At 39.4% G+C, this 25,593-nt stretch overlaps 3 protein-coding genes across 8 annotated transcripts in view; 2 read left to right on the plus strand and 1 right to left on the minus strand.

Moving 5' to 3' along the window:
- The first annotated feature begins 468 nt into the window (after positions 1-468).
- LOC6632153 (uncharacterized) lies at positions 469-1,427 on the plus strand. Its single transcript, XM_002055726.4, has 2 exons — positions 469-614; positions 784-1,427. The coding sequence occupies exons 1-2, from the start codon at positions 569-571 to the stop codon at positions 1,425-1,427; spliced, it is 690 nt and encodes a 229-aa protein (XP_002055762.2). The 5' UTR covers positions 469-568.
- Positions 1,428-2,108: 681 nt separating this feature from the next.
- Positions 2,109-6,756, minus strand: LOC6632152 (DDB1- and CUL4-associated factor 6). Of its 3 annotated transcripts, none has more exons than XM_015171250.3 (5): positions 6,649-6,756; positions 5,281-5,400; positions 3,926-5,176; positions 2,831-3,234; positions 2,109-2,762 (listed from the first exon to the last, which is right to left on the minus strand). In XM_015171250.3, the coding sequence occupies exons 2-5, from the start codon at positions 5,384-5,386 to the stop codon at positions 2,442-2,444; spliced, it is 2,082 nt and encodes a 693-aa protein (XP_015026736.1). In that variant the 5' UTR covers positions 5,387-5,400; positions 6,649-6,756; the 3' UTR covers positions 2,109-2,441. The 3 variants fall into 3 exon arrangements, with proteins under 3 accessions (XP_015026736.1, XP_002055761.2, XP_032296083.1); XM_002055725.4 differs by lacking the exon at positions 6,649-6,756 and adding an exon at positions 6,432-6,549; XM_032440192.2 differs by lacking the exon at positions 6,649-6,756 and adding an exon at positions 6,107-6,366.
- Positions 6,757-7,103: 347 nt separating this feature from the next.
- The window catches only part of Rhp (GTP-Rho-binding protein rhophilin), a 37,651-nt gene continuing 19,161 nt past the window's right edge, over positions 7,104-25,593 (plus strand). Inside the window, exons 1-2 of one of the 4 annotated variants that reach the window (XM_015170830.3) lie at positions 7,104-7,558; positions 10,930-11,182. In XM_015170830.3, coding sequence (XP_015026316.1) covers positions 11,006-11,182 — 177 coding nt within the window. In that variant the 5' untranslated portion in view covers positions 7,104-7,558; positions 10,930-11,005. The remainder of the gene's footprint in view (positions 7,559-10,929; positions 11,183-25,593) is intronic. The other 3 variants (XM_070211359.1, XM_070211358.1, XM_070211360.1) reach the window with 3 other exon arrangements.

Raw genomic sequence — 25,593 nt, forward strand, 5'->3', positions numbered from 1 at the left:
AACTAAATTTGACCTATAATAGTATTTAATTTGAAATTAACCAAAATTAATTTTTTCATATTTTTGAAATTAAAGGTTTCTTTTTCAGAATTGCAAAGGTATTTTAAATGCATGACTATATTTGTATCTGAGAAACGAAAATTCCTTTTACTAGGTTTTCCAACTACTCCTCACAAATTGTCTAAACGTAACGGTACTTTTCGGCCATGTTTTCAAATATGCAAGCCAGTTTTTAGGCTCTTTTGGAAATAAATATTTCGTATCTTCTATGAATATTTATTTTATCATCATCGAATATTGACGTATATAAATGCAGCTTAGCGTATTGATTTTGCGTTTAAATGAATAAAGCAAATTTAATTGCACACAAAATGCACAAATAAAGCTTTCGGGGCATCGGTATCGAAGCGTGAATAACGAACAAGTATCGATAGGTATTCAAGTGTTGCCGATGCTTGACGTTTGGCGTATCGATAATTAATCGCACATCTCTAATGCATTTGTGTATGCAATAGACACATTTGTATGCCAAAATTATTTACATTCGTTTAACTGGCCAAAAATCAAAATGGAAAACTTGGCGTTGAGGCGAGGGGCCAATGCCAGCTGCAACTGTGAGTAGATGCTTCAGTTAAAATTGAATTTGGGCAAATCCAGCATTTGCACAAGGACCTTTTCATGTAATACATATTTGTTTTTTCCACTTTTTTTTTTTTGTTGTTTCATGGCCATTTGTGCACATTATTATTTTGTGTATATCTTTATACATGTGAAAATATGTAGTCAACAATATGACAGACGAACAGCTGCAGGCTTGGCACACAGCCGTGCTGTCAGAGGCGCAGCGCGAGAATTATGTTAACCATAACTTGGAAATTGTGCGACATTATCGCACCGAGGCGATTTCCCGAGCGCCCGCTTTCGATCTTGAGCGCAATGCCATTGACGCAGCAATCGCCCGGCATGGCCTATGCGTGCCCCATGCTGTTGCCAGCAGTGAGAGCATTGCGCGCACACAGGCAGCAGCAGCAGCAGCAGCAGCACTAGCTGCTAACCAGGAGGAGGTACAACCGCCTCCAATACGACGCCCACGCATGGAACAGCCGGAGGAGCAGCAGCCGAATGTTACTGCGGCGCCCAGCGTGAGCGGCACAGCTACAGCTACATCTTCAGCTACAGCGATTGGCAACAGATATGGCCACTATGTGGCACTGGCCCACATATTCTCCGACACGTATGCGGCACGCTCCGCGGAGCCAACTGTCGCAGCCAGTGGAGCCGCGAGTGCCAATGGCGGCGTCAGTAGCACTAATAATAATAATAATAGTAGTAGTAGTACTAATAAAAATCAGGAGCCCGAGGAGGCGGAAATAAATGATATGGCGATAACGAAGACCATTGATAGTCTGGGCCTGCGTCGCACCTAATGTAGTTGTAATAACATTTAAGTATCATATTTATTCAAACAATTGTTAAAAGATCAGTGTGTGCAACATATTGTTTAGAACGTGTAATGTGTATTTAACTAGACGTTATTTTCAAAAATTTGTTTCCCCGAATAAGCAGGAAACAAACATGATATTTGATAGATGCTGTACGATGTAAATAATATCAGTTGACTTTTGTAAATAGTGCATTTTACTTATAGTTGTTTAGCATTTAAGCGTAGAGTACTTAATCGCATGTACGTATGTATATATCTATTATATATATATACGACAAATACATAAATATATAACATATATCTCATATGATTTAGAAACAATCAACAAACATTTAATTTATTCTTATTGACCCAACAAACAATCACTTTAACCTGGTCCGAACCCTAACAAAAATGTTGCCACTCAATACAGCATATGGAAATAGAATACATACGATTCTTTACTTTGTTTTAAAAAACAAAGTATGATATTAATATATGCTTTGTCGAATATAATACTCTGTTTTCGAAACGAAATAAAAACATATAATATTCTATTTCGTATACACAACCAAGTTCGTTTTAAATAGGTATTTAAAATAGATGAGCAATCGGAATAGAGGATATTTGCTTGAATTCAATCCTATTTCGTGGCGCCACTAAAGCAATAGCAAACCAAAAAGTATTTACGTTTTGAGTTTAATAATTTACAAATTAGAAAGGAACAAATGTTTAAATATCGTTATATGCATCACATACGCTCTTGTATGCTCGTTGAGTCTCACAATTTAGACGTCGGCGCTGATAGTGCATTGGATATACATTTCATAACTATATTGGGGAATGTGTGAGGGTATTTTCTTTCGGACACAACTAACGGCAGGAGGGAATGGGGCGTATATATATATTTATACATACTGGGAGTAGCCGATGCAGCGCCGATTAAACATACATTTATAGTTAATATATAGTTTACACTCATTGATAAGCTTTTTTTTTTGATATTGACTAGATTGGTTTAAGTTGCATTCGAGCTGTTGCTGTTGTGGTTGCTGTCACTATCATCGTTGTCCTCATTCTCATTATCAATATCGTTAGCTGCATTATCATTATTGTGATCAACAGCAACAGCAACAACTCCCGCATTCTCCGCATTCATAGCCACGCGCACAGCGTCTCTACGGTTCCGCCTATTTTCCATGCCGAATGCCGATCCACCCGAGGCGTGCATCAGGCGACGATACTGATGTAGACTGGCCAAAATGCGTATCATGATCTGAGCAGGTACCGTTATAGTATCGCGTGTCTCCACTAGCATTATCTCATTGCTCCTGATCAGCTGCAAATATAAATTATCGTATAAATAAACAATATTATATATATATATATATATAGTGGCACATGTACCTCAGCCGTTTCGCTCTCGTCGAAGATGGCCTTTGGTGAAATTGGCGCCCAGACCTTCACGTTGTAATCAATGCCCGAGCTAACCAAATAGGGTAGCGTCGGATGCGGCTGGACACGATTCACTACGCGATGATCCGCGAGCAGCGTTTTCACCACTTTGCCCGTCTGCCGTTGCCAGACAAAGATGTGGCCGCAATCCGAGCCGGACATAATGAAGTCGTCGCCCCAGAAACAGGCGCCCTTCACCATGGTACGCGAGTTCCGATGTCCGCTAAACGACATTTTCACATAATCAAATTTGTTCAGCTCTTGACGATCTTGCCTATTCTCCCTAGCAGGTTCCAGCACAGTGTCGCTCTTCACTTCTGCAGGCTCAGCATTCAAGGATTCAGCAGGTGTGGCGTCTATAAAAGGAAAATGTATTTTATATATGTATTTGTATTGACGAATGCATATTATGCAAATTCAAAGTAAATATATTTTTTTAATAGTGCCGTACTATTCGATTCTCATTCATTCAAGTAAGCGTTGCAGGTTTTGATTTTCTTTTTGGATTATTATTACAAGTTGTATATATTTGTGTACGAGTAAGTAAATACAAATATATGTTTGTTGTCTCCTTTACCAAATGCACAGCACGTCAACGTCTGTTTAAAAACCCCTTACTATGCGATTCTCAAGAGTTTAGGTACGTTTTGCACGTTTGTATATGCATTAGCCAGTTGTGCTGTATCTATTTATGTTTGTTCATACTCTCACTCTAATATATTCTCATGCAGTCTATCTCACTCTTTCTCATTGCATGCATAAGTCTGCCGTCTCGGTCTTATTGATAGCTGACAATACAATAATCGTGCATGTGTGTTCTCCTGGGCAAGTAAATAAGTATTTAAGTATAAATTCGGATTCCTTTTCTATATGAATGTCTACATACTTAGCGTAGGTATCATGAAAGGAGGTGATATGTATTTCCAGTCATTTAATACACTATTTAAGAGCTTAACTATTAACTACTTAATACACACGGCTGTGTCCAAATACTTTTCGTACTCAGTGTTTTGCGTACGGCAACGGTCAGCGAACTGCTCCACTTACCATCAGCTGACGAGTTCGCAACTGCTGGCGGCGACTCTATGGGAATGGGTGCATTGGCGGCACTACTAAGTAGGCTGTTGTTGGGAGCTATTGCGGTCTCCCTCTGGTTATCCAGGGTGCGTAGAACAGCGTCTTGCCAGGACATATGAGCCGGTGTCCTTGGGGTGGAGTAGCTGCTGCTGGTGCTCGGATTTAGGGCACGTAGCTGACGTGTTTGAGAATTGAGCATGCGAAAGATTTCATCGCTGAGTCGACTCAGCACACCAGGCTCAAGCGGCGGACGCGCCTGACCGACATTGGGACGATTGGAACCGTGCTCGGCATTGGCCATGGAATTGGGGCCTGTATCGGACCAATCGCCGCGAAAACGCAGGCGCGGCATTTGCGGCTCTGGATCATTGTCGCGCCGCAGCTTGGGCGTGTAACAGCCGCTGCGTAGCAGCTCGGCATCATTGTAGCCCGGATGATGCATATCAAACAAATATAGCTGCTCCATGGAATAGCTGACCAGCAGTTCCGATTCGTCGGCGCTAAACTTAACGCAGGTGGGACGGTAATGCCGGCGTGTATACTTCATCGGTATGGGATAAGCTTTCAATGGCCAAGTGATGCGCTCCCGATCGATGCCAGCGGAGAGCATGCGGCGATCATAGAGCCGAACTATGGAGTCCGAGCAGCCAATGGCAACATTATAATGATTAATGGGCGCCACATCCATTGCTGTCACCGCGCACGGTGCCGTTATAAAGATGTGCTTGTCGCAAACGGACTCGGCACAGCGACTGCTCACCCTTAGGTCAATGCAACGGACGGTGCCGTCTTCGCCGCAGCTGAGGAACATGCGTGGGCTGTCGGGCAGCGGTAGGACATCGTATGTACTGCCAAAGGCGTGGCAATCAAAGAAACTGGCATAGCGATCGGACTCGCCAATGAGCGCCTCCTCCATGCTTCTGCCGGGGCCGTAGGGTGCCAGGAATTCGGTGTGCAACACAATACCCTCGCCGGAGCACGAGATGACCGCCAGATCGTTTGAGTGCGGCATGAAACGTGCACTAAATATATGACGCTTGTGCTGAGTCTTTGTCCTGGCCGCCACACGACCGCTCTTGGTCTCCGTGATGACCAGATGATTGTCATCGGAGCCGGATACAATGAGCGTTCCGCTGGCATTCCAATTAACCGTATTCACACAACCGTTGTGCACGCTCAACGTGCTCAACAGATTCAGGCGTTGCACAAAGTCCAACGAATCTAAAATAAATCGAAATATAATAATTATAATGCAGATTACAAGCGAGCCACAAATCATATCGCCTGCAATTGCCGATAAACTTAAAAATCGCGCCACCACTTACTCTTGCAGCTGGCCTCCAGATTCGCCTGGGCGCTTCCGCTGCCCGCATTGTACGGATAGTTGCTGATGCACCGATGTACACTGTGCCTCTGTCCCTTGTCGGTCATCTTCAAATGCCTCACTGTATGTGGCGTGGTGGGATGATCAGTGGGACGGTTGATGAGGGTTGAGGTGGGGTGCATAAATATGTAGAGGTTCATTGGTATTATTAGACAATTGCCAAATGTGATGGCCCCGCCGTAGATATGAGCAGGGAAATAAAACAAAAGCACCTATACTATATAGAAAATGTTGATCGTTGTCGCATCGATCATTGAATACCCTTGCATATATTATTGGACAAATATTTGACTAGAAGTCGAGCTCTACAAGTGAGCATTATCTTACACTCTTCTTTTTGAGATATTAGTTTTTTCATTATTTTTACTTATTAAATATATATATATATATATACTTGTATAGGCTTTACGATTTTGACCCATTCAATATATGCTATTCAAATATGTTTAGTTTTTTCTATAAAACAGCAGTTTTATTTTTTATATTAACTATAACTATATATGTGTATTATTTCTAAAATATATTTCAATACATTAACTAAAAAAAAAAAAAAACGCTGCGCGATACATGCAAAAACAGGTGTTAATGAAAATTGCTTCCAAAGGCTCTCAAACTGTGCTTCAGCGCAGTGACACTCAAACTGCGTCTTAAAACTTTGAGAATATATGTATGTAAGTTTGCAATATTCTTTTTACTGACGGGGCAAGGCAATTATTAAATACACTAACTTAAGCAAAATCAGCAGTAAACATTAATTTAAAACGCACATATTGCTTGAACAAATCAAAATATCCAGTACAAGAGTATAAGAACACAAGCACTGAGCAAAATTCATTTTACGTATGTGTGTGGGCGGGCATATGTATGTATGTATGTACATAGGCAACTTCGCGTCCGACTATATCTTCCGTTTGTGTGTATGTGCGCAAATGTTTTTTAGAATAAAATGCAAATTATATAAAAATTCAAAACAAAGCGCCATACAAAACAGTCGATTGATATTAACTATTGAAAGCTTAACACGTTTGGCTATTTCTGTACGGTTTAAAGTGTGCACATTTTTTTTTTTGAAGTTTTTAGCTACTGCGTTACCTAGTTTAAACTGCAGCAAAACATTAGAAAACACTATTTGGACTGCAGCACACAAACACAAATTCGATATTTATTTTTATTGCGAGCTCAGCTGTGGCACCGTGTGACCGTTTGCCATTCGAACAGGAATCCCAAATGTAGTTTGTAAAAAAGAAAAGATACGTTTGCAAATACATACTAGATTTTCTCAATGATATAGAGATCAGGCAAAACTTACGTTAGGATTTAATATTGAGTCAAGGTTAGTCATGCACGTTGTCAAAAAAATGCTTAAAATTGCAACTTATTGTACGTCTTACGCCAGGCGTTACAAATTATTTAAAATTTTTATGTTTTATCAAAAATGCTCTAATTTAGGATTATACAATTTTCACAGTTAGTTAAATATGCTTATTTAGTTTTTTGATGGAAAGCCAAATGGTCACTTATATATGAACAAATAACATTATGGTTTAATCAATCGTTGAAGACATAAACAATAAGTAAAGCTGGTAGCCAAAGAGCATGTTTGAATTGCTTAACCGTTATCGTCAAAGGTGCTAAAAATGAACAACATTTTGAACAAGTAGTCATGCGCTCTTATACTTAGCAATCGATAACATCAAAGAAATGTATACCAGAGTGGTATATTATTGGGCAGAGCTGGCCACACTAAGCCCGCTGTAATTTCAGTCGTAGCTTAATATTCGAGTCGAGCGTGCGCAACATACGCAGTTAACAGTTGGTCGTTTTAGGTAGCCAACCTGTTGCATTTTTTTTTGTGTTTTGTTTTGTTTCAGTTGTGGAAAGTGCAATAACGATAACAACGACTGCGTCAGATAAAATCGAGTTGAAACATAAACTCACCTGCTGCAGCAGCCACACAGAGCGTGTGAGTGGTGCGAGTGTCATACAAATTAGAAATCTTTTGTTTATTTAATAAATACGGCGAAAAAAAAAACACGACAAAAAAAACGAAAAACAAACAAAACGAGAAGAAATATCAAAAGGTAACGGGCAACAAGTGCTGTTATTGTTGTTGTTGTTGTTGTTATAGTTTGTGCTGTGCTGCTGCTACTGCTACCGTTGTGGTTGTTGCAGTAACTGTTGTTGTTGTTGTTGTTGTAGCAGCTCATGAACAGCGGAAGGTAAATATTGTTAACTTCGGACTCCAAATACGCAAAGCCAAAATGCAAATGGTAAAAATCGTAGTTGCGGCAAAAAGAGAACGCGAAAACGAGCAAACGATTTATTTTTGTGGGTGAATGTGATTGTTGTTGTCGTCGTTATTGTTGTTGTTGTTGTTGTTGTTGTCGTTGTTGCTGATGATGTGGAAAAGTTAATGAAGCATCCGCGCTTAAAGCCAACAAATAAGAACATTACATTCGGCCATAACCGACTGTACAATACTCTGTCAATACTCCGTGTACCATGTAAATCAGACAATAAGAGTCTTTTTGCTCATCTGTTCTGCTCTAAGACTCTAAGACCGTTATGCCAGATCAGTGCTTTTCAAACTGTGACCTAAGCAGCTTGATTAATGGGATGATGGGGTAGGCTAGTTCATTAGAGGAAGTCATCAATAAGTCCACCTGCAGGACATGTCAGTAGTGTATTCTTAAACGATATTTTGTCATTTGCATGACAGATTTCTGGCTTCAGTCTAACGACAACCAAACTTCTTTCGGGCTACACGACACGCTCGATGACATGTCCTCGAGTAAACGTTAATAAGTCATTGAAGCTGCTAGCATTAAGCATTAAGATCGAGGTCTGATCAGACTTTTATCTGGGCTATATACACACACACACATAGATGTGCTTGTATGTGTGTCAATTGTTGGCACTAGAGAATAACAAATTAAAAATGCCAACCAGTTTAGTCACGCCGCCCGTAACTCTGTACCGTTAGCTCCCCCGCCACCTGGCCATAGAACCTGAAGCTATTGTTGCTGCCGCTTCTGCCACTGTTGGTGCTGCCTTTGTTGTTGTTGCTGCAAATTCTTAAAGCTGCACATCGCTTTTTGTTAAATGCCACCGCGTAGAAAGCGACAAGCAATACAATAGCATCAACAAATACAAATAAATGTATTTAGTTTTTTGTGTGCTCAACTGAAAAGGTATGGACAATAAATGGATTGGGTTAGAGGGTCAGAGGCTCTCAAACAGAGCAATTGCATTGGCAATGCTCGCACAATTAACTAAGTACAGTGCGCATTCGATATAGTGAACTCTTAGCGTATACATAATTGTGTGATTCTTATAATATCAGAAATTGTGCCAACTGTCAGTCACACATATGCAAATATCTCAAATTTATACAGTTGAAAGTTCACAATCTGTTGCAGCAACAGTTTGAAAGTCACTTATTTCTTATTAAATTTTTTGATATTCTAATGAATTCTACTCAATTTTTACTTAAATTCGGAGCTTAAGCTCGCAATTGTCTGGCTTGCTCAGCGTATCCTTTTAAATATAATTTCTTTCTCTCCTCTGTTCCCCTGAAGTTTCCTGCGATATAAATCTCCTCACAGAATATTAGTTAATTAGAACCGAAACAGATGGTTAGAAACTTGACTCGTCGTCCTGATTGGCAATATATAGGCCTTATGGTTTCAGATATGTTTTCCTCTGATACCATCTGCAAGGACATTAATTCAATTTAAACTTCCGGAAGACACGAGCTTTTGAATGAAGTACTTCATATATATATAGAGAGAATACTTTAGAGTATTTATATTGAATAAACACTTAAATCTTATTGGAAATTTAAATATTTTAGAATTCCGAATCTGTGTGGAATAAGTTAATTTTTGTTGTGCCGACACATTAACCTGTTCCAGGCGTATTTAATTTATGTTTAATTTACTTATTAAGGCAGCCGTTGACAGATGTTTCATGTTTTATTAACCAGAAATGAATAAAATGCCAAAAAAAGAGTCCAGAACAAATGATAAGATTGAATAAATAAACGTGCAGTTAAGCCAAAAGCTAGATAGGCAAGTAAAAGAGAGGCTATCTAAGGCACACCGAATCTCTAATGCCCTTGTAAACTTACAATAAGGCTGAGTGGCTTGTGGATATGCGAGGAGACTCGTGATGCTCAAAATAGCTGAGATTAGTCTATATAATTTTCCAGCGAAACATCCAATACAGCTATATGATATAGAAGTTCAATTTTGGCAAAGATATATTGAAGAACTCAGAATAAACTTGGACGGATCGTTTCTATATGACATAGGGCAAGAGGTCTACCCCTGTGTGTTACACATTTCGTGACAAAATCAAAGTACCCTCTATTATACACTTGGAGGCAAACTGTTTTTAGGCATTTAACCATATCGTTAGCGTAGAAAAACAAAAACACAATAGATCAAGCGACTTTCTGACAGTTTCACAACAATTCAGCAGTTTTGTTTTCTAGCCAATGTGGATGATTCATGACTGCATATACCACATATTATCTGAGCTATCAGCGATAAGGCTGCTCAGATATGATCAACTATATGCATTATAAGTGCGCTGATGAAGTGGCTAATGGCTTATTTACGAATGAATTGAGATTGGAATTTGGTTAGTACAGGCTAGCACCTAGCACAAATGCATTTGATATATTTTCCATTTCTGAAACGAGAGTTGTTTGTATACATGTGTCTATACATACAGCATATAAATCGGAAAAGCGGAACGAATTCGAGAAGTGCCGAGTTTGAGATAAACTTTCCCATTTCAAGAAACAGAAACGAGTGAAAAACACGACACGATATTTTATTTTGTTCAATCGACAACAACAACAACAGCAAGAAGAGCCAATTGCATTACGATACCCACTAAATAAAGCTAGACAAAAGGGTATACGCATGTTATGTGTGTATGTAACTGGCCGAACCCATCAAAGGCATATGTATTAATGATCAGCAAAGGCCATCTATGTCTTTCAGTTTGAATTTCGGACAGTATGAAGAAATGTTTTATTACTCAATACGTTAAAGATATAAGTATAGGGTATTTGCCAGTCGGGCACTGTGCTAGTAATATTATCGCTAGCCATTTAACGAAGCTGTGCACTTATGCTGCATATAGAGCATAGATTTGTAGATGATATTTAAAGGCGTGTATGTGCACCTATGTGTGTTGCATGCCTCTCTTTACTGCCTCAACATAATGAAGCTTAATGGCAATTCAATGAAAACTGCAACTGAAACTGAAAACTGAAAAGCTTCCCCGCGGAAAAAGTGAAATTTGCCGCCAACGAGAGACTGCGAAAAAAGAGAAACAGGTAGATAGAGAAAAAGATAGAGAGAGAATGCGAAATATTGTTCGTTTGAATTACTCGGATTACTCGACTTGTAGTCAATACTCATACGCATACTCGTACTTGTACCCGATCGTGCTTGGAACTACTCGACAAGTACTCGATACTCTCACGCATACTCGTACGCGTATGAGTACCCTAACGTACTCGAGCTGCGTATACTTATTGCAGTCACTGTTTAATCCTCATGTTAATTACAAACAGCAGCTGCCGCGTGCTAGTTACAATCACAACAAATAATTAACTCGTGAAACGAACGCAACGTGCCGCCGTTCTTAAAATGGATGCAGCTGCCAACAGCGCCAGCACCAGCACCAATGTCAGCGTTGCCGTTGCCGTTGCCGTTGCTGGAGGCGCCACCGAAGACGAGACCAAAGCGAAGTTGCACAAACAAAACGCCAGCATGGAGAATGATGATGACGATGAGCCGCAGGCGTTGCCATTCTGTTTTGTTCGGGTGAGTGCTAAATTTTATTATATCTCTTTCTTCTTCTTCTTCTTCTTCTTTGGGGCGGGCCTAGAAAGTTTGCATTAGCCCCCTCTCCATCCATTCAATGCCATTTTAGTTGCAACCATCCCTAAAACCTGGTCACAGTCGAACGCCGTCGACACACGGGCGACTTGCAACCGGCCGTGAAGCGTTGCAGCAACCTGTTCGTTGCGCCTTCACACCCTATAGACAACTAAGTATAATCTTCACTGAATATATAGCATATACATATATATCTATTACATGATAAATTGACCCAGCCCCAGGTGACCTTTGACCATGCGCTTAGCTAGAAAAGTTTCCCACATTAAAATGTAATATGAAATTGATTTAGTTCGCAGACGTCTGCAAATAGTGTTATATAAGTATACCAGAATAAATTAGCCGGCTTTGCTCGGGTCCATTGAGTAATGTTGAAATTGTATGTGATATCGAAATCGTTTATGTAATTTGGGTTCAGTTCGGACATATAGAAATTCACTCAAAATTGTCACCATACGTCTTTGCAATAACTCTACATTTCAAGAATTGTCTCTGGAAGTTATGAACCAACAACTTTTCGACTGCTAGTTCGACGCTCAGTTACTCAGACTACAAAGAATCGATTCGATTCGACGCTCGATACTCAGACTATGTAAACAATCGATCAATACTATATAAATGTGTGGCTTAAAACAGAATGTTGTATCTCTTACTTCTTATATCTGCCCTAATCATCAAACACGTTGAAACAACACAATCAATTAACTTAAAGAATATTTAAAGTAATTGGTTCTTCAAAAGTTTTTAGCTGCTTTCATATATACATTCAGTTATGACCAGGATTTGATTTTTTCTTCACTGTAAATAATTATGGAGATGTGTTCTTTCTGAACCTGTACAGCCCCATGACCCATTAGAATGGGCGTCAAGTGGAACTGCTTTTGGTTTTGGCACGCAACGCTGACTTCACAAGACCTCTGGGCTAACCCACAGAACCTTTGCACATGGGCACCAAAAAATGCCACCGAGTTGTGCGGGTTACTGGACTCACATATTTGTCTATTTCTTACAAGTGTTCTACAAGTGTTAATTTCCAACTGTTCTGTGTGTTTTTATGTGTGTGTGTTTGTGCTGTAACCTTTTCCAGATTCGGGGTCGAGTTGTTCCGGCCCCGCTCGGTGCCTGCTCGGGTGCAAGCCGCACCTTTCCGAGACACGGCAATTGCCCGCTGCCATTATATACATATTACTCTACGTACAATTACATTTCCCCCAACCTCCGCTGCCGAAAAAAAGAATGAAAAGAAAAACTAGAAAGAACGGATTCCTGGGGCACGCCGAACGTGGAATACCCTTGCAGATGATATTATTAAGCTAGATTGTTCCAATAGGAGGTATATAAATATAGGAGACCGCTTCGATGTGATTTTGCAGTTAGGTTTGGTACAAAGTGAAACTCATAATTACTGAGTTTGGTGTATATATATTCAAAAACTAAAAAGTTTACTATATACAGAGTCATCTATCTCGTAGAACTGTAAGATATTGTATTCAGAATTTGATAATGTTTGGTTTATATGTCAGAAGTATCATGAAACTCATGAATGCAAAGTTTGTTAAGATATCTTGACAAATAGAAAAGTTTTCCATACAAAAACCATTTGTTTTTCGAACAATTCTTGCCATGAACTATATGACACAGTAATCCGATTTTTCTTTTTTTGTAAAAGGGTTTTTGAGAAACTCGTAAAAGTTAAGATATTTGCTTGAGATATTTTGTAAAACTGAACTATTTTGAAATGTTTCTATTATATATATACGATATAGTACTCCAATTTTGTTAAGATTTTGCTTAAATATCAGGAGCTACGTTTGGTATAGATATCTTTACAAAAACCTATATAAAGGGCTTATTGAGAAACTCGTAACTGCCAAGTTCTACATCAAACTTGAGCAATTAAAATGTTGCCCAAAGAGCAGATCTTGATCTATATATCATATAGATATCTTAATATGAACTTAATTTTCGACTGATTATTCCGATAGGAGTTATATAGCAGAGTTTATAGGAATATTGCAATACCCCTTACACCCTTGTTGAAAAGAAGAATGTGTAAAACAATTTATTGTTGTTTTGGCTTTGTTTCGTCGTGTGATTCCGTGCTTGGTTCTCGGCGCACTCACGACCTGCCCCCGGCTGCTCTCAGAGACGGTGCCCCCATCCATGTTGGTGTGCCCCGACGCTGGCCTGGGTTGGCTTGGCCTGGTCTGGCCGGGAATGATTGGCCCTTTTGATTGCTTTCTTTGGTTCGTTTCGCCGACGACGTTCTTTGGCTCTTTGGCTGTCATAATTTGTTGGGAAAATTGTTTCGGTTCTGCAGTTTGATTTTCATTATTTCATTTGATGTGCCCCATCAAAAGGTTGCGTCAAATTGTGCGCCGGTTCAGCAAACGATCGAATGCCATATTTGCTAAGTGCATGCCGATTGGGCCGAGTTTGATAAAAGAAGAAAACTAATCAAACTATCAAGGCCAATTACCTGTTCAGCTAGCTTAAGTTTTACCCAACTCAAGGCTGTAGTTTCCAGTTTTACATAGCTATAGATATATTCTTTTGTATAAAGTTGGCTTTCCTCGAACTACCGTTTCCCATCCAGGGAGAGGATTTTCCAAAAGAAATAAAACACGTAAACCATACATTTTCCGGCCTTGCGTGCAGGATTCTACAAAACTTCGGCGGCTAGCCAGGGCGAATCGCTTTAAATATGTACAACATAAAAATTGATGTAAAATATGATTTGAGTGATGGACTTCCAGAGTTGAATAACCCAGATTATATTTATTTTAACTTTAGCAGAAACCAACTAAAAAACTCTATGCATGCAAGTCAAGTTTGTCCACGGCAACTTCTTGAGGTTAGCCTTGTGGCTAAGACTTAATATGAAGCCCTGTTCCATTAAAGAATCAGCTTTTTGCTGTGCTTGCAAATGGCATTAGTCGCCGGCGGCCACTTTTTGTGCACTTTTTATTTGTGGCGGCAAATTCAAAGTAATCAACACACACACACACACACACACACATAAATCAAACCCAATCAGCTCGAAGCGTGTCTTTTCACCCACCTATATAAAAGTAAGAATCAAAATAAAAACTTGATTTCTGTGATTTTGATTTGTAGCAGCCGACGCATCGTTCGAAATTTCTGATCCTAATACGAAAACGATTTGCGGGCAAGGCGAACATCCAGTTTGTTATACCCATTTAAAATCTGCGTAAAGGATATAATGTGTGTCCTCCAATGTAAGGTCTATTTAAGGTATATTTATTCTGACTGCTGTATCTTCTACCTCTTTCATACTATGGGAGATACATCAAACTCGATATGTAGGCTCTTGTTTAGTGTATACAGTTTATGTAAATCTCCGTATTGGATACCTCTCCTTCATCTTTTTTATGCCATATTTAAACCCGAACATCGGCTTGACGCTTGGTTCAGGGTATCTCCTAGTCAGGCAGTGCCGACTAGAGGACTCTTAACATTGTTTTTTTATGACTGTCGCCGTTCGTGATGATTCCATAGCTCGATCTTGGCCATCTTTTCACTTCGCATATGTCAAGCTGCGACTTTCGTTCGTGAATGCATTAAAAGACAATCGATCAATCGACTGGTTGAAGTCTACGTTCTAAGCGGCTCTTGGCCTTGCTAGACCACACCCTAATATATATATTATGTATATGCTTTTGTGTTCCCCAATTTGAATATATAAATATGAATACCTTGTGTACATATGATAATTAGCCAAAAAGGGAAGCTACTTTTTGGCTGTCTTTACTTATGTGTGCTTAGATTGCTTGTTGGCTCGTCTAGTTGTTTGTTTGTTTGTTTGTTTGTTTGTTTGTTGGCTTGTTATACCCTGGAAAATAAAGAAATTAAATTGATTTGAAAAAAGGTGCATGTATTAGAAGGAGGGAGCACATATGTTTGCTTGCTTAACTACGAAACTGGAGATGCAAATGATATTTGTGGTTGTATAATCTATAAATAAGTTAAAATATAATTAAATTGATTAATGTAATTAAATTTCTGTGCAGAGAAGTATAAGTCAAAAATGATTAATTTTACGGGATTCACGCATGTCGGCGGAAAATGGCTGTGAAACTAGTTCAAATTTAAAGAAATTTACTCGCTTTAAGTTGTAATAGAATTATTTCCGCCCTCGATAAGTAATTCTTTTTTTTTTATAGCTAAGATGATTTTCTGTAGCGGGGAATTAATACGATTTTGTAAAATCCATTATAGACAGCGGAAAATGGGTGCAAATAGAATACGCATATAAAGACAGTTTCTTCGCTCGTGCCCACCCGGGGACTGTTCTTTTATACCATATTTAAAGGAGCACACGAGTGTGTCAGAGTTATTGGGTATAGAGTATCTGTTAGTCGAGCAGTCGCGTCTGGCGCTTTTCTAGCTGGTTAGCTTGTTTGCTCGTCGCCGCCAGATAACGTTTAATTTGATTAGTTGCTGCGCAAATTGCTGCCCAAGTTGGGCAACTGACCAGACAACAAATCTTTAATTTGTGCATACACTATTTTGGCTTATGGGCGTGGCACTGGCTATGTCTTGCGGACATTGTGTTGCACAGCGTTTAGCATAATTAAAATGCATTGCGAATGCTGTTAAATGTGTGAGACTTTTCACTTTCCCATCGCCAATGACTGCGTCACTTTTTTTTTTTGTTTTGTTTTTTGTCAATTGTTCCCTGAGCTGGCGATGAGATTTCAAATCTCTGCTAATGGCCTGGGTAAATTTTTTTGAAACGTACCTTTAGTACGGCTCGCTGACCGTGCTGACTTGTTGTTGTTGTTGTTGCTGTTGCTGTTGTTACTGGCCAAACCACCTGGCTGGTTGGCCATCCTGCCCGGGGCTGCAGGGAAACTTGTGTGTGTTTGTCCATTTCCATTGCTCCTCGCAATTGCCTCACGCTGCCCCGGTGAAAGTTATGCAGTTGACGATGTATTTCTCTAACTGGGTAGCAGCCAATTGGCTGCCAGCTTTAGACCAGCTGCAGGTGGTCGTCACCTGTTTGTTGAAGCTGCGGCTGTGGCTACGGCTGGCGCATACAGGTGCGTTAATGCAAAGATCGATTAAATAATGAAATTAATTACAATTTTCTATAAAATACATGGTATGAAAGAAAGCGAAACAGGCTGAACGCCTGACAGATTAACAACAATTAAGCGCCTATTGTGCAGTGTTGTAAAACGCATTCTAAGCTAAGCAGCAGGCGACAAAGTCAGTATTTGTTCAAAAACAAACGAATTTTCCGCTGTTTAATATGCGCTTGAATTTGTAGTAAGCTTTAAAACTCACAAGTGCCCAGCTTGTAATAAGAAAAAAGAACTCGACGATTAAGTGCAGTGTTGCAAAACACGTTCTATTTGTCATATTGTAGATGAATTATGCTTAAGCTTAAGCTTTTTCTGCTTACTGCACACTAAGTTGACATAGGCCGACACGAAATTTTTGCTATTCTGTCATATGCAGAATATAAACGTCGCTTAGTTCTTAATTTCCTGCTCTTGTGCTATATAACTCAAGCCTTGCAGCTTAGCATCTAATTTGAAGCTTTGCAAGCAAGTTTAGTCAGGGTGCACATGTTTTGGACCACCTCATTCTGCTCATCGGTTCAAACAAGGCTTGCAGCCTTTAGTTGAAAGACTGCAGCTTTGCAAGGCAGATCTAGCTAGCATTTCTTTTTCGTACTTACATAATGCATATATAGTTTGTTGGGTTAGCTTAACATATTGCTGGCCAGCACTCTTGTGATATGTACACCTCCTAAAAGCCACAATTTGGCTGGGTTGCGACCTAAATGTCTGTCTAAACACCCAATCTAATGCTCCACATTGCTAACTTGGCCAACATTTTTCATGGTCACACCCTCTTGCGCCACAAAATGTGACATACATTGCCTCAAGCGAAGCGTGCGTAATGTATTAAGGGCCGAATTACTCGCATATCATGAGCTCAAATAAAAATACAATAGCAAAAACTGAAATAAATAATTGCTATAAGCCAAGCAATTGCAATAACCAATTGCAAAGTAAGACAGAATGATAGGAACTTTGATTCTAAAAGAGTTCTTAATTATTTTCTATATATCTTACATATATGCTTGGCTCTATGTAAATTGTCTTTTTGAAGAGATTATTACAGCACTCTCTATGGTCCGATGCGCACCCAAAGATCGTGAGAAAGTTGTAATTTTGTGTTTTTTCCGACAGGCATTAATAGAAAAACACAAAAAAAAAAACATGAAAGATATATCTAGGCAAAAGTCACACGCAACTTTTTTATTTTGTCGCTAGAGGCAATGAAGAAAAATACCTATGTATAAATATATAAGAAAAAAGTCCAAAAATACAAATATGTATGCAAATGACTTTCTTGTTACCCCGAAGATATCTCAAGCGACTCCATTTCTAGAGTGGGCCGCGTCTTGAAACAACATTTTCCATTAACTATTGTACAATAACCGATTGGATCGCCCAGCGAAATGTTATGCAAATTTGACAACTTTTGAGGGAAATTGTTGCGTCCAGACTTTCGGCATTTTTGGACTTTACATGCGTTGCGCAACACGCAACACCCAAAAAAGGTAGCCACGGCGCAAAAAGAAAAGTGTGAAAGAGGGGAAGAGGGCATCTGGAAGAGAGAGAGAGAGAGCAAGAGAGGGAGAGAGAGAGAGAGAGAGAGAGAGGAAGAGAAAGAGGGTGAAGGAGAAGGAGAGCTGAGGCAGGGAAGTGTGACAGGTTAGCCTAGTTAGCTGAACACACTAAGGAAACCAATTTGGCCCAACCTGTATATGGTGGCGATCGTGAACCAGATTCGAGTTTTAAGATTCCAATTCCGATTCCGCATCGCCGGCAAGTTGCATTCCCCAAAAAACTTCCCATTGAGTATGGTCCGGTCTGCGATTGGACTGGCGAGTGAGGTAGTCTTGTCAAGGAATTTCACTCTGGTTTTCTACACCCAATATCCAATACGCGTGTATGGGCTCAGCTCTGTCGCTCTGCCGTCGAGAAAGCAGTTGAAAACTGTGCGCAGTTTGTCAGATTTTATTTTATGTGGAAATACAGGCAACTGCATCTCCTTGTGTGTGTGTGTGTGAGTGTGTTAGTATCTGTGACTTAAACTGGCCGAACAGGTGACGTTGTCGTATGCCAAACTAAAGTGCGTGCAACAACAAAAACAACAGTTGATTTGCTATCATTGTTGTTGCTCTCGACCAGGTCTGAAAGTCTTATCCGTGTAAATGCAACAACAACAACAACAACAACAACAAACCAGAAAAGCGCAAGTGAAACGAATTATGCGTGCAGCCAAGCGTGTGCGTGTGTGTGTGTGCGTCTCTTTTGCTTATAACCTGCAGCCAAAGACAATATTTGCAAGGATTGCCGGACAGCTTAGCAGAAACTCAAAAGCTAAAAAAGTTCGTAACTCAGACGCAAGTCTGGGTGCAAACATGGAAAGCCTGAAAAAGCAACGTTTCAGTTCTTGAGAATCGCATAGAAAGGCGACAATTAAAGTTGAAAAGAACGAATAAAAAAGCGATAGAAAACAAATGGGGTAACAGATTGAGCATCAGCGTGTGAGGAATAGCAAGAGGGAATGAGGAAAAGAGATAGAGAGAGGTGGAGAAATTAACTGGCTTCAACTAAATTTACCATATTCTATTGTTCATAGTTCGTCAAGACTCTAAAAGCAAGTTACTCATAAAGACAGTCGCTTGTTCTCTTAGATTAAAATGGATTTAAACTGAAAAAGAGTGTTGATTTTCGTTTACTCTGTGAACAAAGTAAAAACGAGCATATCGGCTTTGTACAATGCACATCTTTATGGATGTATATCTATCTATCTGCCAGTCTGGCTGTTCAGAGAATGAATAAGAGTTTACAACCCGAGAGCAAGAAAGACTTTAGTCGTCTCTGTTTTTAAACCGTGAGCAGAGTACTGCCCCGTTCGCAAACCCCCCACTGTTCTGCTCTTGCTCTTCTCTATTCGTATTTGTTATTTTCAATCACTGTTATGCAGTCGCCCTTAAACTTGATGATGCTATTGTGAGATCGACTCATTTGATATGCATACGCAGCTGTAAGCCCCCTACCATAACTGACCACATGCAAGCAGAATTTCATTACGAAACCCTAAATGGAATCCCGCAACCAATTCGAATGAATCTGATAGGGCCTGCCCTCTATCAAATTGGAATTCTAAGTAGTTTTGAGAACCCATTGAAATAGGGTAAAAAAGGGTATGTCGGTTTTTGTGCAATTGCATGAAACGGGCAGAAGAAAGCGAGCCTGTAAATTACATATATATATTCTTGATCTGGACGTTCTTGATCTAGGCTTATTCATCTGTTCTTCTTTGTGAGGACATCGATTTTCTCTTGACTTGAAATTTGAAATATATATTGTCGTTTTTTATTCTTTTCTTTCAATTGTTTTTCTTATTTTGATAATATCGATAAATATCGATTTTAAGACTGGTTCTTTTTAAGCATAACTCGAAGATTCTACACAGAACCTGTGTTTAGGTTTTCGTATATTAGAAATATATCACTTTTTGGATAACTTAAAGGTAGAAACTTCGAGAGTATTTTTTGTATGTTCAAGCAAGCCAGAATCTGTGTAATGGCAGCTTGGCTTTGTTTTAGGGTATCTCCTAGTCGGACATCCACTAGTCCGACTGGCGCTTTTTTACTTGTTTCTTTGGTCTTTACTAATAAGATGGATTTTCAGTTTGGTTCCTTGAAAGTATGCGACATGTTTTATTTGTGAGTCGCTTTTGTTATTGTTTTTGTTGCTGTTGAGCGGTATTTAATGCATTTTATGTGCTTGCCCCACTGCGGCACTTATCGCTGGTGTTTGCCTATGGCCCTTTGTTGCTGCCGCCGCTGCTGTAGCTGCCGCTGCTGTTGCCTTACAATGCAACTGGAAAATGGACACAAAATGGTAGCATTTATGACTGGCCTCAGAGGTGTTGCCATAATTGTGCCGCTGGTGAATTTTCGTTTTGGTCGTCCAATGCAATAAATTCATGAGCGATTGACTTCTTGTTCGACTTTCATTTGTTGACATTTTCCATTTTCTTATCATTTCCGTTACATGCCCAAGCCATGTTGTTGTCAGTGTTGCTGTTGTTGTAGCTGCTGCTGTTGTCGCACTTTGTGGCAGGTAATTTGGGTTATTGTTACGCATCGATTGCTTAACCCTATTACGTAAGTACATAGTTGCTACATGGGCTTACGACGATAAGGCCAGCCAAAAATTAAATGTGCCACTCTTATTTAGCCCGAGCCCAGCCTGCTGATAAAGCCCGATATGTCTGTGGTAATATTGAAAGAGATGTTTATTGTAACTATCAGTTCTAATCGAAAATCGTTTGTTATATTGAATACATGTTTTTCTGCCTGATTGAAGAGGCTACACGACACGACAAACAGTGTGGCAGATAAGTGTTGACCTGTGCTGTGCCTCTTGTCGCTTGTTGTTCGATCTTTGTGAAATTTGCAAAGCTAAAATACGATATACAAGGGACTGCATATATAGCAAAGCGCAAAAAGAGATGTATTTTTTATGTGTATAAAATATACTAGAACCTTCATACAAAGTTTGGTGTATCTAGCTCTTCTAATCTTCGAGCTATGCTTAAAAAAAACAGGTCTCATCGATATTTATCGGTCTTATGAATATGCAAGAAGATATCGAAAAAATTACTGAAAAACTTGTTTTGCATATGGTAAAGAAGAATTTATAACTCTTTGAGACATTTTCACTGAGCTTAGGGTATACAACGGTTGCCTCATTCAATTGCAAAAAGGCAAAACTGAAGAAAATCTAGAACACAGTTTGTCTTGTCACAGCAACTTATCTTGGCTTTAATATTGACAGCAACTACGAAAAATAAAGGCTGCTTCCCATTTGTTATTAACTCAGGAACAGTGTTTGCCGTTGTTGAGTGTACCCAACTATGCCGCTTTTACTTGTTTTAATCAGAGTGTTTTGCCGTCTTTTTGCGCCGCTTGAGATCATTTGATGGAGCCTCAGTTATTTGATCTCTTGTGGCCAAGAAATGTCAAGGCAAATGGCACAGCGATGCCAGACTGATGGCATTGCCCTGCCAGCTATTTGATATGGAAATGTGCGGCCAAATGTTTACCACGGTTAAATATCTGTAAGCCAACAACAACTACAGAAACAATTCACGATTAAAATAACAAAAACTGGCAGCGGCATTTTCCATTGTTTGTAACGTTTCATTAGCTCAAAGCGCCTGGGAAATTGTTGTTGTTGTTGTTGCTGCTGCTGCTGTGCCTCTTGCTGAGGCCATAAGTCAAAGTTGAGGGATTCATGGCAAACCCGAAAATCGAAATACCTCATTAAAAGTCCAGCAGCACAGGGCACAGCAAACCCCAAAAGTTACGCAGTCACCAAAAAAATGAAAACAAAAACAAAAAAATCAGACGCAGCCATTTCACATCTGTGGCTTAAAGACTTGCAATTGTTAAAAATTTAAATTTTTTTCGAGTTTTTTTAATGTGCCAGCTAAAAGTTGGCCACAACAAAGGCGTGCATGGGGCATTAGCCCAGTTAAGGCAAAACTGCCAAGTGCTTAACTACAACAAGTAAGAGTGCAATCAGTCGGGCGTGCACGACTCGGAAACACCCTAAGCCAAGGAAAGCCAGGACTGCCGTTAGCAGCATGCAAGAGTCCTTCTATGTAAACTTGCACAGAATATGCACGGGAAAATTGTTAAAATGGGGAGCTATCCAAAAAGTAAATCTTCCGTAATTTGTATATACTTAATGAGAACGTATCTATTAAGTTTGATATATGTAGCTCTTATCGTTTTTGAATTATGTTTTAAAAACGAACTCTCAAAATCGATATTTATCACATTTTATGTGGCAAGTCTCTAGCTTTTGTAGACGAACAGATGTGCGGACGAGCACGTCGTCTTGATCAGAAGAATATATAAGCTTGCTGAAGTCCGAGTTGCTTTCTTCTGCCTAAGCCCTAAATCTGGACAAAATTATCTCGTGGAAGAGCATGCAAAATTCAGCTTGACTAAAGCTTGCAGCTTAACATATGCATAAAGATTTTTGCTCACGATATCATGTTGATTAACTTATTAAGTTTTTCGTTTCGTTTTGCTTGGATTTTAAAGCCATTTAAAACAATTTTGAACAATTTTGTTTGGCTTTTGTCAACGCTGCTCATCATCATCATCTTGATCGTAATGGTAATGTAATTGTAATTGTAACTGCCGGCAAGTGCACATAAATTTCATGTTGAGCATGCCCAGACAACAATTAACAATTAAGCGGGCTATTGACATTATTTTTATGTGTTTTTTTTTTGTTTTTTGTTTTCGTTGTCTGTTGAATTTTTCAGCTAGGCCAACTTGAAACGAGCCAAGGCTAAAACAACGCCACAAACTTTAGCAAACGATTATGAAAATCTCTGGCTTATTGTAGGTCACAATAGCTCAGAGATTAAATTTAAGAAACGTTCGCTAAATACTGTTCACTAAAAAATATGTATCAAAACTATGATGTACTTTTAACTATGAGCTTACCTTTAATTCCTTCAGAAATGTAGAAATATTCAAGTTTTTTTTTTTTCAAATGAGTGCGGCTGGATTCAATGTCAGCTAGTTTTTCCAGTATAAGATCTGTTTTCTTAATTGCTAAAAAAAACAGTTTTGAGATATAAAGTTTATTATTGAAAATGAAGTCTTTGAATGCGTTGATAATTTAACCGCAATCAAAAACAGTTTTCATAATTAGATGGATTCAGCAAAAATGCTGTTCAAATTCTTTTGAGTAATTGTGTCGTGGGATATGAACTAGAATTTGATTTACGATCAAAAGGTAGCGCTGATTCGTAAAAATGCAATTTGTGTTATGGATTCATTATAGACTGTGATTGGGAGCTAAGACCTTAAATCAATTTTTAAATCATCTTTTACATGCGCGCCTTCAAAACACAAACTACAATTTTTGAGGTGTTAATAATTCTTTGATATACATGAACAGTTTCTTATATTATTTAAATATAAGCCAATTTTTATGCAATTGTAAGAATACCACATGCAATTGTTACTTCAAGATTCACTCGTGCTAATGATTTCGTTATATGAATACAATTCGTTCTTCTATGCGATTCTCATTAATGCAAATAAACCGAAAGGGCGTGAATGCATTGATTATTATCAATTTATAATGATAAGGTTTTTAAGTGTTCTATTGGCAGTCTAATAAACTTATTTATTATATGTATTTGCATGCATATATGTGGGTATCCTCATATATGGAAATGAGTTCCTAAATCAAGTACGTAAATAAAGTGCTTAAATTGAGAGTTTGGCTAACATTAATATCTATCAATATACCGCGTCTTGGGGCCTTGACCCAGTCAGCTGGGCCAGCTGGATGGCTAATCGTAGCATAGTTTCGGCCACATTTGCCCAACTCAAGTGTGTCAGTGGCAACGAGCCCAGTTAAGATATGAGGCACTTGTGTGCGTTTGTGTGTGTGTGTGTGTGTGTGTGTATGTGTTGGTCTGAAAGCCGCATTAAGATTCTAGGCTAACTTTTGAGCTGTTTGGACAGCAAACCAAACCGGTCCGAGGTACCAAGTATACCAACCTAGCAATTATCGAGAGCTGCGCTCTAAGCTGGCATTTGCTTTCCTTTTCCTTTTAACAATTAGCCGGGCCATGCCGGGCTGGGCCGGAACGGAGCGAAGGCAAATGATATGCGGCAAGCCAAAAGGAAGTTAATAATTTAGCCATGGCTAATAAGCGGTCAGCGTCGCGCGCTTCACAGGAAATCCAATCAGCCGATGACAGTCAATCAACTCAGCGGCAATTGGCAGCAACTGAAGCGGCAGCAGTTGAACATTAACTGAACTTGAAGCCAAATGCAAATGAGACAAACTAACGCTAAAGTGTCGCCATTTGTGCACTTTGAGGCGTTCACTCGACCGTGGCAAGCGGCAAGCAGTCAGCAGCAAGCAGCAAGTGGCAAGTGGCAAGTGGCAAAAGGGGTGCCACGTTGTAGCTGGGGTAGCCGCATACGAGGTGTTGCATGCAATGCCTTAAAGCAAATAGATGTATACATATATAAAAAAAAAAAACAAAGCATAAAGAAACTCATAATTATATAATTTATCTATTAAACGCTGCGACCCGTTGACAATGACATTTTCTTTTTGACAACATTTTCGTAACAGTTGCTAAACGGTTCGGCCTGGGGGAGGGGAGCGGACGGGACGGAACGGGCGGATTATTTACTGGTTGGTACTGGTGGTAACTGGAGGCCTATGTTTTTGACATTTGCCTCTTGTCAAGCGCGTTACAAGCCACATAATTATTATTATTTAAATTCGAGTTTCAGGCATGCAAATTGCAAAAACACTCGAGGGACAGGGCATACAAACAACAACAAAACCCAAATGACAATAACAACAACAACATTAAATTGGTAAGACAAATTATAACGTGGACATGGATACGGGCAACAAAGCAGAGTATCTGCCTTTGCAGTCCGGGCAGTCGGAATGTCCGCCTTTCAGCTCCGCCCCGTAATCATGTGTCATATTTATTAGCCAAGTCAACGCACCTCAAGATTTTAGTGTATGTGTAATTCCTCGCACTGTGAAGCCGTTTAAGTTAACGCTGTGGCGGGTCGAGGTCATTCATCCAAAAGGCGTCTCTACCATACACACATGCATATACACATATTCAGTTAAATACGGCTAGTCGAAGTTCCCGCTTTAAGGCGAACAATTGAGACCCCTATGGCTAGATGTTTCCCCTTATTCTGACTGGCAGGAAACCCGTATGTTTGCCACATGATGGCAAGTCGTAAAAGTGATTGCTTTATAGTTAGTTAGTAGAACTAAATGGTCTTCTGTCTTGCGTAATTAGCCGGTGTTACGCATCTCGCTTACAGTGGTGCGTTGATCTTACAGCAAAAAAACGCAGTCAGCATAACGTTCAAGGATATGCATCAAAACGGAATTGACAACTGAAGTGAGACAGCACACATTTTAGCACATTTGGCACTTGTCTATGCGACAATTTGTTCGTAGGAATGGAATCTAGAAGTGTTATTATTGAAGAACGAGCACTACGTCTTCCGGGTCTGTAGTGCTATAAGCTCAAAGTGTAGGAAACGTATTGGAATCTGGGAGGAATTGAGAAATGCGAAGCTTGGTTTTAATTAATATTTTATATTAACACGCAAATAACTATTAAACTCTGGCATTACAAATATATATATATATATGAAATGTTATTATTTATTATTACAAATAAATCAAGTT

Source organism: Drosophila virilis, chromosome X, assembly GCF_030788295.1.
Source record: "Drosophila virilis strain 15010-1051.87 chromosome X, Dvir_AGI_RSII-ME, whole genome shotgun sequence".
Classification (NCBI taxonomy): Eukaryota; Metazoa; Arthropoda; class Insecta; order Diptera; family Drosophilidae; genus Drosophila; species Drosophila virilis.

What these genes read in the sequence shown, in the direction of transcription:
- LOC6632153 (XM_002055726.4), top strand. Translation starts at nt 569, where the DNA reads ATGGAAAACTTGGCGTTGAGGCGAGGGGCCAATGCCAGCTGCAACT. An exon ending in GGCCAATGCCAGCTGCAACT is followed by an intron (nt 615 to 783) that starts GTGAGTAGATGC and finishes GAAAATATGTAG; the next exon opens with TCAACAATATGACAGACGAA.
- LOC6632152 (XM_015171250.3), bottom strand. Translation starts at nt 5,386, where the DNA reads ATGACCGACAAGGGACAGAGGCACAGTGTACATCGGTGCATCAGCAAC. An exon ending in TCTGGAGGCCAGCTGCAAGA is followed by an intron (nt 5,177 to 5,280) that starts GTAAGTGGTGGC and finishes GATTTATTTTAG; the next exon opens with ATTCGTTGGACTTTGTGCAA. An exon ending in TGCGAACTCGTCAGCTGATG is followed by an intron (nt 3,235 to 3,925) that starts GTAAGTGGAGCA and finishes TTCCTTTTATAG; the next exon opens with ACGCCACACCTGCTGAATCC.